The 16,279-nt window shown below is 44.5% G+C and overlaps 1 protein-coding gene across 4 annotated transcripts in view; it reads left to right on the forward strand.

Moving 5' to 3' along the window:
* The window catches only part of MYH10 (myosin heavy chain 10), an 86,449-nt gene that overhangs the window by 24,934 nt on the left and 45,236 nt on the right, over positions 1–16,279 (forward strand). For all 4 annotated transcript variants that reach the window (XM_033077072.1, XM_033077074.2, XM_033077073.1 and 1 more), the window contains exons 4-5: positions 5,982–6,009; positions 14,665–14,767. In XM_033077072.1, coding sequence (XP_032932963.1) covers positions 5,982–6,009; positions 14,665–14,767 — 131 coding nt within the window. The remainder of the gene's footprint in view (positions 1–5,981; positions 6,010–14,664; positions 14,768–16,279) is intronic.

Below are 16,279 nucleotides of genomic sequence, written 5' to 3' on the forward strand. Positions count from 1 at the left end.
CTTGCTTGACAGTTTCAAAGAAATAATAGTTGAATGTAAAACGTGACTTACATATGAATGAGCTGGTGATAAGGCAAGAATAAAAAAAGAAATGCAGTTTGAAGGTGCACCAAGAGAGATGGCTTCTCCTGAAGTGTCCTTGAGAATTTCTGACTTCCAGAAGTTCCTTTCAACTTTTGGAAGGATAGTGCAATGATCCTGCTCACTTTCTTGGAGATATCTGTGCTGTTTCCATCTTTTAGTCACCTGAAACCTCCCAAGGAGGGTAACCTGACAGTGATACTGTCCAGCTCCTGTGGCACTGCTGGGTGTGTCATCAGATGCTTTGGGCTTGTGTAGGTTCAGCTCCTTTAAAACTTTAAACAGTTTTAACTTGGTGAAACTTAGGTGTTAAAACTTGAAATATCAACATTGTATTATTAGCAAGTGTCTTGCTTCCTGTGAAGTTCCCTGGAGTGTTTGGTGGGTCACTGGGGGCACAATGCTAATTTATTCCTGCAGGCTGCCCTGGCTTTGGGAAGCTGCAGAGCTGCTCTGAGGAGGGAGGGAGCTGCCCATGGAGGTGAAGTGTAGGATAACCAGAAATCTCGTGGTGCCCAGAAGTGTGTCAGGGCACATTTGGCCTGGTAGGTGCCCAGCAAGCAAACTTGTGCCTGTCACTCTTCCTGTTGGCTCTGGGTAGAGGTGTTTGTTGCAAGTCACTTCACAGTGCTAAGTGTTTGATGATAGTTTAGGGAGTAACCAGGCAACATTTTAGAGACAAACACAAATTAAAAAGTCATGCTTCATCTCTGTAACTAGATCTCTTCCCGTGCTTATCAACCCAGCAGGAAAATAGGAAAAAGAAAATAAAAGCATTCCTATCTTCAGTGGGCCTTGAGGAGTGGCAGGTTGTGGGACACCTGTGTGCTTTCCTTGTCATGTAGCATTCATGGACCAGTCCTGAGAGTGCTCTGGCAGCAGCAAAATCTGTGCTGGTGGGAAGGTCTCCCTCCCCCAGGCACTGACCTGTTTTCACAGAACTTGTCAGGAATGCAATTTTTAAATGACCTTGGGTAGATTGATATCTGAGCCTGTTCACCTACAGCACAGGGCACATACACAACAGAGCCTTGGAGCCTGCATCCACAACAAACAAGGCAATCCACCAGGGAGCCAGGGAGCTTTTCCTGGGATGTGCTCTGAGGCACCTGAGGATGAAACACCACCTACAAATAAACAAGAGCCCTCCGTTCCCCTACACAGGGCCTCTTTTTAGAAAGCCAATGATTTCTCTTGTCTGAGAAATATCAAAGAACTTGCCTCCTCCACCTCCCAAAAAAGCAGGATTTTTTTTTTTTTTTAATGTCTGCTCCAGAAGTGGGGCTGGCATTTGATCACTGCTCTGGACAGGGAGAAGGAAAGGCTATGCCAAAGTGAATGATCCACAAGAATTTTGTGCTTGGATTTGAGGAAGGACAAATAATAACCTGCAAATAAGAAGCGTTTTTCTCTGCATGGTTTTCTGCTGGCTGGGTGTGTGGTAGCCCATTACTTTCTCTCCTGAGCTGGGAAAGCAGATTTCACTTTTTTCACCTTGGCACACTTATTTCATGTTCTTACCTTAAATAAGGGGGTTGTGAGACAGTGTCTGTACAAAAGTTACTGTTTGATAAGAACTGTAATCAGAGAGAGGTTAAAGCTGAAAGCAGGTAAGGCACCTGTGGAATTGTTTCCATAGATGTGTGAATGAGTGCTAATTCAAAAGATGCCTTTCTGGCTGGGCAGTTCACTCAGGGATAGCTCCAAATGCATTCTCCTAGTCAGATTGTGAGAGACATCTGGACATTTGCAATACTTAAAATATCAATACAGTAAAGGGTAATTGGAGCTCAGCCAGCTCTAGAGGCTGGGTATTTGTGTGCTTGTAAACTCTGTTCTGTCAGAGGTTTCCTGGGCTTGAAGTGTTGCTATCATGGAGTTTCAATGGAAAACTTGAAGACAGATTTTTGCTTTTGATTGTCTTATATCAGTTTATAAATGACTACAGTGTGACAGAGCAGAACAAAGCCATGCCTTTAAGAAAAGCTACTTTTAAAATACTGTAATTCTTCTGTAGACTGAGTCTATAACTTTGAAGTAGAACTTTTCTTCTCTGAACCAATTACCCAACAAGTGTTCAATGTACATCTGGAGCATTCCCCTGGAGTTAACAGGGGGTTTATTAGGCCTAGTCTGTTTGGGGAGATGTAGCTTGGTGAATGAAGAACTGTGGAGTCAAATGTTTTTGTATTCTGACAGTCAAACTTCCTGCATTTTGTTGTAACATCAAGATCTCTTCTGACTGGATTTTTAAAAACCCTTTTGCAGCTGAGCACCAGGTTTGTTTGAGCAGCTGCCAACTGCTGTCCCCAGAGCTAATTCCTCTGGGGAGGGGAGAGCAGAGTAGGTAAAAATGACTTTTAGAGCTGTAATTCTTCCTGTGTTGTGTTCTGATGATTCTCCTTGGCCTCTCCTCCAAGGGCTTCTTGGGGCTGCTGCTCCCAGCCCTGGGCTGGCTCTGCCTGTGGAGCTGCTCCTCAGCTGGGGCTCAGATCCTGCCTGTGGCTGGAGGTGAGAGGGGCAGGAGACATTCACTGCTGGGGATGGGAGGAGGTGGAACCTTCTGCTGGCAGTGGTTTGCAACTCCCCTGAGCCAGGCAATTTGCTTTTCACTGTGGCTTTGGGGTGACCAGAGCCTCAGCAGCTGGCAGAAGAGGTGCTTCTCATTTTTCATGTGCTTATTCCAGTGTTTGCCTGGTTCTGTTACAAACTCCACCAGGGAGCTGATCTGGTTGAAAACTAAATTTTGCTGTTCCATCAGCTACTGTGCATGTGCCCAGTCAGCTGCTGGTTCCAAGGGAGGAATGGGATGGGACACAGGGCAGAGGAAACGGAGACATCAACAGCTGCTCAAGTTGAATTACAGCAGCAGGGGAGCTCCAGCCTAAAGCTGGAAGTTTTTGAAGTATCAGTATTGTATTGCTTCCAGAGTCTTCCATTCAAAAAGATATCCTAGTCTATATAAAGTGTTACTTCATCAGCAGAAAATAATTTTTTTAAAAATTCAAAGACTCTGCATAACTTTAACTCTGATTTTCAAATCAGGGATATTGTATAAAATCTTTTCTGTGCAACTTGAATGTTGTGGTCTTTAGTGTAGCTTGAAGACCTTGGATTATATTTAAAGCCAAGCTGCATAAATGGTAGATTCCAGTGGGACTTGCCTGTTTTGGTTTGTGATTAAAACCAAAGGGTTGTCTTATGATGTGACTTAAAATAAGAGCTTGGTGTTATTTCATTATCTCTTAAATGTCCTCTTCCTTGTGCTTCTATTCACCTGATTGAACTGGATTGATTTACTGAGCATCTTTGATTAGTGATCTGCTTTAACCCCTGATCAGCCAAGCCCTGCAGTCTGCTCAGAGGAGTTTAGAGCTTCTTCCTCACCCCAGAGAGCAAACCTGGCAAGAGCCATGCAGGGGCTCAGCACTTGCAGACAGGCTGAGGGAAATGTGGGGGCAGTCCTGGGGAGGGAAGCACCTGCTCTGAAATCCAGGCTGCAGACACCTTGTGTTATTTGGGGGGAAATCAGGAGCTACAGGAACCAACCACAAATAAACCTTCCACGTTAGTCATTTTGTCAGAGGCTTTTTCAAAGTGACTCTGGGGAGATCAGCTCTTTCTTGGGCCATCACCCTGAGCATTCATGTGCAGGTTTGGGTGTTGTCAGGTCAGTGCTGGATGCTGGAGCTGACCATCAGCAGAATAAAAGTATCACAAGGTAAAACTTGAGGCTTGCTCTTGTCTTCCTTCCACTTTTCTGATCTGTGAGGTTCAGAGTCCAGAGGGACACAGAGAAATGGATTGGGGGTAACATACTTGAGTGCAGATAATTGACTTTATAAAGGCTGTGTCAGTTCAGGCTCCTGGACAGAGAAAGTTCAAAAGCTTGACTGTACTTGCTGGAACTTCTGGCAATGACAAATAAATACAACTTTCTGGACTTGTAGATTTTCTCTAGGACTAATTGGGTAAGAAAATTCATTTATAGTGTGCCTTGTGTGTTGTGACACAGCAGCATTACATGGAAAATGCACAGGTAACAAATGTCATGATACAAAACATTGGCAAACTCACACTGTCTTTAAATAAATTAAACTTCAAGGCAAATGCTAGCTGTGTTAACTTTTTTGAAGTGCTAAACTGAAGAGCTCTAGTTTAGAGGAGGCTGTGTTTTTTGAGGTAATGGCCCAGCTAAAGTGCCAAAATGAGAGTGAAGTTATTCCTGGGAAGTAAGAAAGGGAAAAAGCAACTTGTCACTCTTGAAGAAATGCCTCAGTAAATACTAAAGCTAAGAAGTACTAACTTTGAACTCTACTCACGGTACCAAGCTGTCTCATTCAGCTGTTTCTTCTGCAAGAACAAATGCTCTGTGCTGTCCTGCGTCACCTTGAGCTGCTCCAGGCATGAGTCACTGCTGGCTGCCCTGGGAGCAGCTCAGGGTCCCAGAGCTGCTCTCCTCTGGCTCTGCAGGACATCCAGCTGTGCCTGAGCCCTGCCATGACTCTGCTCCTGCCACCAAAACCACATTTTTGATAGGTTTTTCTACACCTACTGCCTGATATTGAACCCAGAAGAACTAAGTGTTTTCTTAATGTTTCTCTTGTCATACTCCCACTGCTTTTGTCCCCTCTCATCTTTCATTTCTTGCAGTCCCAGGATTCCCATTCCTGGTTTTGGTGTGCAGGAGTTGCTGCACCTGATGCAGTTATAGGGAATGATCTGGGACCATCCCTGCAGCCGTGTCAGCAGTGTCACCAACTCTTGGAATTTTTCTTATCTCGCTTTAAATAATCTAAACTAATATTCTTCACTCCTCCTGCACTCATTCTGCTGTTTTTACCCTTAGGAGGGATTTGTGGAGCTCACATCTGCTTGCAAGAGACAGCCACAGGCTGCAGGATTCACCTGGTGGCCCTGGGGAAGCACAGCCCAGTTCAGCTGCTCTGCACAGCAAGCCAGGACATCACTCCTGGTTCTCAGTATTTTTGATCATCAGGCTCAAAGTACAACTGACTGCATGTTTTTAACATTTTTCAGTCAGAAAACACCTCAGATTTTTGTCATCCTTGGTGTTAATGCAGTCTAAAACTTGCCAGGGGTGGCATCTGTGGCTTGGTCTGTGCTGCTGGCAGTGTGCAGGAGCATCTGCCTGCTCTGAAAGACTTGAACTGAAATGTGCTTGCTGCAGGTGTATTTGAATATTTTGATGATATAATTTTTAACATGATGCTGAAATACATTCTGTGAAGCTGTTGTGATGATGAAATAGCCCTTGCAGGCTGTACCTGACCTTCAGGAGTTCTTCCCAAAGGTTGTGAGCACAGAAGTGCTGAGCCAGAGCGCTGCAGCATTTTGGTTTCCCTGGGTGTCCTTTAGACAGGGCTTGCATGAATAAGCTGAATTGTGGGAGCTCTTCAGTCCTGCATGTTCATTTAGAAAAGAAAACAAAAAGCTGGGGAGGAAAGCACTTGTTTGCTGGAGATGGCAGTGTTCTTTCCAAGTGTGTGGTTGTCGGTATTGTGTGCTTGAAACTGTTTTTCTCCTCATGTAAGATTTTATATTCTTTATGCATTTAGAATAAGAAGTGTTAGATCCACTTTATCTGAAAAGATAGTTTAAAACCTTACCATGGATGATTATAAAATTTAACCAGAATTTTGACTTCATTATCTGAAATGTCAGGACTCTTAGGAACTTCTAAGCTGTTGTTTTAAGGGCGTGTGCATGTGAAATTGGGATATTATTAAACAGATATTGTTAAAATTTCTTCAGAGTGTCCTTAGAATTTTTAAACTGAAAAGATGACTGTTAGAAATGCTCAATTAAAAGAAATTGTTTTGCAGATTACAGAACAGTGTAAACAAACCCCTATAACAGTGTTTGTTCTTGTTTTGCAGACCGTGAGGACCAATCAATTCTCTGCACGTGAGTGACCATTTTTCATTTGGGCACTTTTGGGGATCTGTATGTGAGAGGGGGCTTTGATACAACTGTGGGAGTCAAAGCTTGGTCTTCAGTCTTGACAGGCAGTGGGAAAAGATGTAGGTTGAAGTGATATTTAATATGGGGATATAGTCTTTTAATATTGTAATTCATGTTACTGAGTTTTCTAGGCATGTGCTGCTTAAGAAATGTGATTTAAAAATGCCATTGAAGAGTTCTGCATCCAACCCAAAAGCTTTAAGAGGTTCCCATCTCTGCAGTGCTGTGCTGTAACCTCTCAGTGGGAAATGCCTGGGGAAGACAAGATCCAAAAGTGGGTCTGGAAACCCTGAGCAGCAACTCAGCTTTGGATCTGCCTCCCAGGGGATCTCTGAGGAAGGGGACATGAATGTTCCCTTTTACCTGAACTCACCCTCCCAGGAGCAAACTTCTTGCTGTAGCTGAGGTTTTCCTGGGATGTGGAGTGGCAGTGCTTGGGAAGGCAGAGCACAAGAGGGATTTCAGGCCCTGCTGAGCTGTTCTGTGCTTGCAGTGCAGCTGGAAGGGATGATGAGCTTCCTTCCCTCTCCCCCATGGACTGAGTGTTCCTGCAGCTTCCTGTGCTGGTGCTGGGAGTGTCAGCCAGGGTGATAAGGGTTCCCTGTGTGGTCAGGGAGAGAGGCTGGCCCAGCCCTGCACAGAATGGTGCTGTTCATGTTCAGTTCCCTGGGCCAGCACTCCCTGTGCCAGCCTGAAGGTACGAGGTGCAGGAGGGAAGCTGTCCCTGCTGGGAGCAGCCTGGGGGTCAGGATGGGCCATCTGTGTTGGAAACCACCCCTTGGCTCTGTCCTGAAGCTGCCTGCAGTGACCAGGCCTGGGCAGGACACAACAAGTTCAGTTGTCTGAGGGAGAGGAGCAGGGACAGTGCTTGGGTGCCTCTCTCCTGGGTGCCAGTGTGTTGGGGACGTGCTTTGGGAGGATCCTGCTGCCTGGGATAACTCAGTGGGGAGACAGACTGCTGGAAGGAGGCCTGGGTTCGGTTTCCTTCTTGACATGAATGGATTCAAGTCTCCATCTTCTGCTTCCTACAGATGTGCCTGAACTCTTAGAGTCTGTAAAAGACTGAGGGTGCATCCTTTCAAGCCATGCCTTTTCCAACTATGGATACCATGAATACAAGTTTCTCAGGGCTTAAGGACACAGAAGCAAAAAAAGAATTCTGCACTTAGATAAAAGTTGATCCGGTTAACTCAGGCTTGTCTAGGTCTGTGGTTCCTGCTCCTAGCAGGACTTGTGTTTTCATGTGATGAGTGTTTCATGTGCACAAAGCAACCCTCAGAGCAGGGATGGGATCCCAGAGTGAGAAGAAATGCTTTGTTCTCGTGTGTTTGTGGATGCTTTGGCAGCGTGTGCTTGCCTCAGGTGAATGTTTTGAAGTAGCTTTGTGTTTTGTGTCTGTGCATGAGCTTTACTCTCCTTTGCATGGTCAGCCGAGCCCACAAGGTTGAATGGCAGTGCTGCAGGATTTGGTGAATGTCCAATCTGATCATTTACAAGTTGCAAAGCCTATAAGCTCTCTTGCCTTCAGCTTTGTCATAACCTCACCTCTAAGGTGAGCTTTTGATCCACCTGTACTGAATGGACAATTGATCCCTGTTTGTGTCTGGTACAGAGCATGGAATTTGTGCATCTTGTGCTGGGCTCCACCTTGGCTGGGCTTGGCTATGCCTTGCAGAGGAGCTGGAGCTCAGGTGGTGAGGGGTGGGAAGGGACACGTGTCCTTACAGCCAGACCCTGGGAGAATGGCGCCATACTTCTTGGGAGAGCCTTATTCTTTTGTAGGTCTGCATTATAAACTGGGATTTTGGGATATTAAATCCTCTTCAGGAGTGGGACAAGGCCATGGGGAACTGCCTTGTGTAGCAGGCTGGAAAGAGATCCCATGTTTTGATCAGGAGTGGGAAAGTGTCCAGGACTCCCCTTGTATTGCTGCTTCTGGTGCTGAGGTAAATTGAGTGTTCTCCTTCATGCCACTGGTTTTCCAGGTCCCAGACTAAGGCAGGAGTTAATAAAGTGCAAGGAGAGTGTCTCAACCACACCAGAGGTGGTTTCAGAAACTCCTGTGGCAGTTCAGAAGACTCATCTTCTCATCCCAAACTTGCTGTCTCAGGACCTGGATCACCTGATTGACCCTGATGTTTACTAAAGCTGGAAGCCCTCAGAACAGTTTCTCATTTCTCCAGTAGGAGTGGTTCAGGGTAGCTAATGGGGAAAAGCCACCTCCTGAGTGGTGCCCTCAGCTGAGTGGACAGGTGTGGTGTGCTTGTCATTTCCCTGTCTCTGGCTGCCTGGACAGGAATTGTCTGGAGACAAAGCTCTCCCACTGCTTGCTGAAGGTCTGCCTGCTTTGCATCTTCACCTCTCTCCCCCTGCCTCTGGTGATTAAATTTCCTGTTTTTTTGCCTTCCATGGCCTTTGGAGGAGGGTCAGTCACTTCTCCAGTAGTGGTATTTGCAGGACACTTTACCAGGTCTCTGGATCCAGCTCCCTTTTCTCAGAGTGAACAGAAAGTCCTTTTCCCATATCCAGCAGCCTCTGCTGCTCCATGACATCCCCCTGATTCCCTCAGGAGCAGTGATGGGATTTCTTCTGTGCCATTTGGCCTTTCACCAACTGAAAAACCCAAATATGTCCAGAGACAGGAGCATCTACAGCTCCCAAATCCATTGGACAATCCATGGGTGAAAGCCAGATTATTGCCTGGCTGAAGATGAGATGGGAGGAGCTGAACAAACAGTAATGGTGAGAATTTCTTTTTAGTTTAGAAGTTGGATGGTTTAATCTTGGGCTGCTAACCACTAACAGATGGTGAGGAAGGCTGCTGGAGCTCTCCTCTTCTTTGGAGTTTAGTTCATCCAGCTTTTCAACAAAAAGCACAAGCAGCCCTCAAAACCAGCACTTCTCTGGGAAGCTGAACTTAACCAGCTTCCATCTCATCATTCCCCCTTGATTGGACTGCAAATGAAAGTTTATTTTGGACCTTCTCTCTGTAAATGCTTAGTTTGCTGAAAAGAAAGGAGTAGTTACAGAAACTTTGTGTTCCTTCTAGCTTATAAGTAACATATATATGTAATATATATATATATACATCTGAAAGCAGTAGCTATTAGCCTGTATTGATGCAGCATCCATCAGTGATTTGTACAGAGATGTGATGTCAACACTGCAGCATTCCCAGACCTTCCTGCACATTTTCCTTTTTCTGTGGGATGTGAAGCTGTGCTGAAGAGCTTTTCAGGGTGTTTTCTGTTCGGTTTTGTTTTTCCTTGGAGAAACTGCAGCTGCTATTTTGTTAAGTTTTGGTGTTTCTGTGCTCATTGAGCATGCCAAGCTGATGACCAAGATGAAGAAATTTGTGTTGTGGTAATTAGGAATTTGGGAAATACTGAAGAAAGTCAACTCTGAAAGTGCTCTGCACTGCACTTTTAAAACCAGTGTGTTCTGAAGTGGAGACTCTTACCACAGACTTCTGGTATTCCCAAAACTGGGCCTGGGCCTGATAAATAGGTGTTTAGCAGATGCTTGCAGCCCTACAAGGATATCTAATCTGAACTGGCTTCCGTAGGAGTGATGGGGTGTGGAGGGAATAGAGGCTGCTTATTAAAGGCCAACAGCAGCAAATACCAAACATTTTTGTATACAACCCCTGGCTGGAGTCCAGCTGGTAACATTCCCATGGTGAGTGGTGTGGAGATGATGGGAAGCATCAGGAGGGAAAGGAAGCAGCTCTAAAGCAGCCTCATAAATAGTAAAGGCAATTAATGACTCTTTTCCAAACTATCAGTTATACCTCTTGCAGAAAATAAGCCAGGTGATTAAGACACCCTTTAATTACAGGTCTTGTCTGTAAATATCTGTTAATTTGTAACTGGCAGATGATCTGCTCAGTTGTGCCTGAGAATAAGTGTCTCCTCTGTTCTTTGCAACTGCTGTTGTGACAAGGACAAAAGGCCATTGTTGGGGCTCTTACATAGGCAGTTACTTTCTCCTCCAAACAATTTAAGTGCATATTTCCATATTTCCATGTTTTGGGGCCTTCTGTAAGTGGCTGCTTCCATGGAAAGAGGTGTTGCTGTGAGCAGCAGGTTGGGTTCTGTGTGCTGGGAATTTGCCCACGTGCCAAGGGACTGGTGCCACTTCTTCACAGGAGGATCCTCTGCTTCCATGTGAACTTCTCATCCCTGATAATTTCATGACTGAAATTGCTGGGGCAGAGGAAGGCTTTGAGTGACCCAGCCATCCAAAATGTAAAATCCTGACTTTGTTTGGGTTAGTTTTTCAGGAATTTAAATCACAGAGATGATGTCCAACTGCATCTGAGCATCCTAACACATTCCACATCTTCAGGAATGTTGTTAGTCTGCAGACTGTGCCCAGGCAGAAGATAAAGAAAAGGCTGTCTGGGAATTGGAGAGCTTTCTTTGGTTGTGTGGGGGTGTGTCCCTGTGTCCTGTGCTGCTCGTGGCACTTTGTACCTTCTGGGAAACCTCTGCTCGTGGAATCAATGGCTCTCTGGGGAAGGGGGCTGGAAAGGGGCCAGTCTGTGCAGTGGGCCTTCAGTAAACAGCTTGAAGCTCATCTGATTTCCCTGAAGTCCATGAGGCATTTGCCAGGTCAGGGAGAGGTGGTGGCCCTGGTGTGCAGGGTGCTGTCACTGTCACAAGATGTGTGAATGTTTCAGACCTGCCTGACAGTAAGGAGAGCAACTGTTCCACTACTGTTGATGTTTCCTCTTGGAAGAGATCCCTTGGAAGGGGCTCTCGACCTCTTTATGGGATAATACCTGCCTTTGGAAGTGGTGCCTGGGGAGAGCAGCTCTTCCCTGGGAAGAGCAGCTCCCATCCCTGCTTGCTGCCTCTTTGCTTTATCAGAAACCCTGCGAGTCCTGTCCCTCTGTGGTCTGCCTGCTCTGCAGATGAGAATCCATTCAGTGGTAGAAGTGCTTCTTGTGCAAGTTTTGGGCTCAAGCTGCTCAGGGAAAGAGCTGCAACTGGTTGAGTCAGTGCCTGGATTTTCCTAACCAAATTGGAGCTGGCGTGAATTTGCCTGGAGAGTTCTTGACTTTACTGAAAATGACACTCCAGCTTTACATGCAATGAATTCAAAACCATGTTAAACTTTAAAGTGCTCATGCTGGCTAAACTTTTCCTGTTTTAAATGTGCATGAAGCTGCTTCAAAGCAGCAGCTTTGCTGCTCCAGGGAAGAGCACTTGGACATGGGATCCTGCATGAATTCACCAGTCACTGGCACACTTTGACCTGTCCCTGGAAGGTGGCTTCCAAGGGAGAGACCCCTCAGTTAATTGATGGAATAACCTCACGCTTGCAACTGGAGGCTGTAGCTAAGGAGGGTTTGCTTCCTTGGGAGCACTGCTTGGCATAACCCATGGCTGGAGCTGAGTATTCCCTTTCAGTCCCAGAAGGTTTTGATTCTTCCAGTGGAGGAATGAAGGAGGTGAAATCATTTAGCAACTGCTACTGACTGAGGTGAGGGTGCTTCTCAGCCCAGGGCTTTAGTTGTTTAATTTATGGTAACAGATTGAGTTGTATTAAAACAAGGTTGTGAAAAAGTTAAACCTTAGCTTCGTAATTCCATCCCTGTTCCATAAATACTAGACATGGTGTTACTCAGAGTTTACCTTTTTTGGGCAGGTTGATAGAGGTACAAGATTTTAATTTATTTTTATAATCCATGTGTTTGCACTCCTGGGAAAGAACCACAGTATGCAGATGTCATTATTCCTATAAATGCAAAGGACTTTATCCTAAATCTTCTAATTCTTTCATAGTATGTGGCAGCAGAGCTATTTGCCACGATGCTGCAGGAAATATTTGGCATTCTTGCAATCTCCAGGGAGAGCTGGACTGGGATGATAACATCCTACTAGTGCTGCTTTTGAATGAGGTCTTGCATAAAGACTCTCTAAAATACCCCTCTGTTAGATTTAGAGGGTTTTTAACACCAGGAATGTGTTTCAAGCTACTGCTTTTCCTGTGCTTGTGCAGCTTTGCTGGTGTGGCTGCAGCTGACTCCTGCAACCCTGTGCTGCCCTTTTCCAAAGCTGACATCTGAGCTGTATGTATTGTACCAGCTTCTCTGCACTGCATGTGTTACAGGAGATTTCCCTCCTTTAAAATGTAATAAACTTGCTTCTTGTAATTTGACAGAAAATATTATTTCTCTAGCTTTACAGGCACAGCTAATAGTGCATTCCCAAGCTCTGCTGACAATAAGAACAAATTGTATTGTTTTAAAATGTAGATGTGTATTTTGCTGTGCTTCTTACTTCTCTTACCTGCTGGAATAGTTTTAGCATTAGCATATTTTAATACACATCTAGAAACAGGCAAAGCTGCTTTTATTATTGCTCATGGTCATGAATTATGTTAATGTAAACACTGCAGTGGAAGGGAAATGAGAAATAAAGACTTGAGAAGCAAGAATTGGCACCTGATGATTTGGGGTTTTTTTTTTCTGCTTATCAGCATTCCCATTTGTCTTGTTTGTGGGGACTCTGGGCTGGGTGGAAATGGGATTTTTCATTAAGTCAGAGGGTGTTGTTCCACTTGTAGCGGTCCCAAAGTACACCCAGTTTCTGGGTTTCATAGTGATGGTATCTTGGCAAAAAGGAAACCCAGTTATCCATTAGCCAATTCTCAGAGTAATCTCCTTTGCAACCAGCTTTTCAGGTAGGACCTTCCAGGTTTTTCCATGCACTGAGCAAAGCCAGCCCAGTCAACAAGTCTGCAGGGAACTCCCCTTTCTCTGGAAAGCTTTGAGTAATTGAGTTGCAGTGATTTCTTATCTTTCACATTCTGTGTTAATTTTCAGTGGCTGTAAGGAGGAATGGAACCAAAGGGGTTTTAGGCAGACTGATGGAGTTGCTTCCAAGAAGATGCCATCAATAAAACTTGGTTACTGTGTAGTTGCAGGCCACAGCTGGGCAGTGAGGTTGTGCAGTATCCCACAGCTCATCTGCTGGACCATTTTGCCCGGGTTTTCCAGCCAGACCCGGGGTTGCTGCTGTCCTGTCAGGTCAAATAGAGGCTGTTTCACCTGGAGCTCTTGTGAGGAGTCCCATGAGCTGCAGTGAATGAAGGTTATTGCTCCTGGCTGCAGAAATTCCCATCCCACCATCCCTTAGCAGAGGTTCCTCTCTCTTAGGGCCATTCCCCGTGAGGTTTCTGTGATTTTAGAGTGTTGGAAGGTGAGGAGCAATGAGAGTGTTTGAGTCTTGAAAAGCTGAGACAGGATCAATATCTGTGTGTGCAGAATTAAAATTCCAAGTGCTGTCTCGTCTCCTCGCTGCAGCTGCTGAGTGCAGGGTGAGGATAGGGATGCTCCTCAGCTTTTATCTCACCAAGAAGTGCAGGTCTGGAGGTGCTGAATCCCTAAGCAATGCAGATTAACTACAAAACTGGGGTGTGTGATGAAAAAGGCTACACAGGAATGAGCTTCAATTCCCCTGGTAAATGAACATTTCCATTATAAGTAGCTTAGAGGAGAAATAAGCGGGCAGGAAAAATGTGTGCTTGTCATTCTTACAAAGGAGCTGGCTTCCAAACTGTTAATTTTTGAACAACTGTTGAATTACAGAGTGTTTCCACTCCTTCCATGCAAATCCCCATAATAAAACTCTTTTAGCTTCAGAACTGCTCACAGCAGTCACCGTCTCCCTGGAAATCCTCCTTCAGTGGCTTGCACTGTTTGAGTCCTGCCTAAGGCACCCCTGAATCCCTCTGGGGGTGGATTTGTCTGAGGATCAGATCTAGGTTAGAAAAAAACCCCAAACTGTCATTTTTAGAGCTGTAGTAACATCATTTATGATTGCAGGGACATGAACTTGGTCACATTTCCTGCCTTGAATATCTCCTGTAAACCTCTCCATAAATTCTGCCTAAACATGATCTGCTTTAAATCCACCTCTGGTTTAAAAATGAAATGTGCATTTGCTGATCTTTACTGATCTGTGAGCTCTGCCACTCTGCACTGATAAATTCATTTTGTCTTGGTTTCATGTAGCCCTGTGACCTTAAATGTATTTTTAACCTAGCAAAGATTCTGAGATGAGCAGTGGAAAGAATCTCTTGTTTAAAGTGTGTTTTACTGCACTGTGTTTCTGACTCCTAAAGGTACTGAGTGTTTCCCTTAACTTGGTAATTCCCATGACCAAATCCTGGTATACAAAGTGTATGTATATATTAAAATAGTGCTCAGTGTAAAAGTGTATGTGTATATCTCGTGAATTAAAAATAAAGATGTATCTACACCCTGAAAAATTCTGCCTGCAGTGATCCAGGCAGGGGGCAAGTGTTTGATGTCACCTTGGGTACCAAAGGAGTTCAGGCATAAAGCCAAAAGCTCTTAGTCAAACTGATGCCACACCTTGTATCAACTTCTTAAAGCTCAGGAGATCTTCAGGATGAAGGAAGGATTTTGAACAAATACCTTGTAGTTCCTTGCAACATCCCTGCTTTTGGCTTTTTGGTCTGCTGCATAGTGAGAGCCATAAATGGGATGAAGTGAGGTGCTGGAAACAAAGCATTGCTGAGTTGTTGAAGATGAATTTTGAAGGAAATGTCTGCCCTGTTTTGCAGAGGTGAATCTGGTGCTGGGAAGACTGAGAACACCAAGAAAGTCATTCAATACCTTGCTCATGTTGCTTCCTCCCATAAAGGAAGAAAGGACCATAATATTCCTGTAAGTTGGGGTATTTTCTCATTTGTTTATTGCTCTTTTTGCAAATTATCATCTTTGCATTTAAAAAAAATACTGTTTTTTATTAGACTGTAATATAATCTGTGTAATTTTGTCTCAACCATTATTTTCTCTTTAGCAGTGGCTGAAATGAGCAGTTACATCAAAATTTCTAGTGCATGTCAGCTGCCTAATTTCTGTTGTGAGATTAAGGGCTTTATACAAACAAAAGCAAAGCTTTCTGATGCAATAAAACACCATTTTTCAAAAAGATTCAATAAACCCAGGCAATTCTAACTGAATTTAGTTCCCACTGGCTGCAGTTTTGGGTACTATATTCATGAACAAGCTTTCTGTATTTTCAAAAATGAACTTGTAGATGGGAAAAATCATCCAGTTTAAAAACTGCTGTAGGCTTGCTATATCTAGAAGCCAGCATCTAATGAAAAGCTCAGTTTTTATTACACTATAAACAAGTGAGTATATACTTTTATATCAGAGAATACTGGGTTTTTTGGTAGCTTGAAACCAACTCTGATTTATATGGAATTTTCTTCAGATTTCCTGCCAGGCTTCAACACTTGCACGGAATTTTTAGTGATTCTTTGCTTTTAAAAAACAGGAATAGGTTTGAATATTCGTTGTTCTGAGTACTTGGATCTCTTTGCAGTGAAGTTTTAGTTCAGCTTTGCTCCAAGCAGCGTCTTCCTGTAATGACAAATGGCATGTGCCTGGTTTTCCAGTGGTAATCCTGTGTGGAAATGTCTATGTTGGCTGGAACCTTCAAACTACATTATGTTATGGAATTACAGAATTAGAGACTTACAGAATTGTGGCAAAGACCTCTAAGGTGAAGTCCAGCCTTTGAGCAATCCCCCATTCCCACCAAACCATCCCATGAAGTGTCACTTGCACTCATTTTCTGAACCCCTCCAGGGATGCTGGTTCCACCACCTCCCTGGGAGCCTGTTCCAATGTTTGACCACTCTGCCAGGGAAGAAATCTCTGCTCATATCCCACCTGAACCTCCTGTGTCACAACTTAAGGCCACTTCCCCCTGCAGCAGCTACAACTTCTGTCAGTTTAGTGCAGGGCACTTCATAATAAGACATTCCTGAATGTGCCAAGGCTCAAACTCGGGTAGGAACATGAGATGACTTTTTACCAGTCTGTGAAGGTAAAAAAAAAAGGTGAGGATTGGAATTGGGAGAGAAGGAAAGATTGCAGGTAGATTTGGGGAAATCTTACTGAAGTGTATGGGGAAACTTGACTCTTTGCTCTAATCAAGAGCAAATAATGTGAGCCTGTGCATTGATACTTATTCAAACTCACACAGAAAAGATGAAAATTAGTCTTTTTAGGTGTTTACTGAGCAGCCTGAGAATGCTGCAGGCACAGGAGGAGGTTTCTCAGGACTGCAGTGTCAGCAGTGTCAGGGCTGTGTTCATGGCTGTGCCACATGTGCTGAGGGGTTGTGACTGGGTGACCCTGTCTGGGACATCATCCGCAAGTGAT

This window comes from Catharus ustulatus, chromosome 20 (assembly GCF_009819885.2).
Source record: "Catharus ustulatus isolate bCatUst1 chromosome 20, bCatUst1.pri.v2, whole genome shotgun sequence".
Lineage (NCBI taxonomy): Eukaryota > Metazoa > Chordata > Aves > Passeriformes > Turdidae > Catharus > Catharus ustulatus.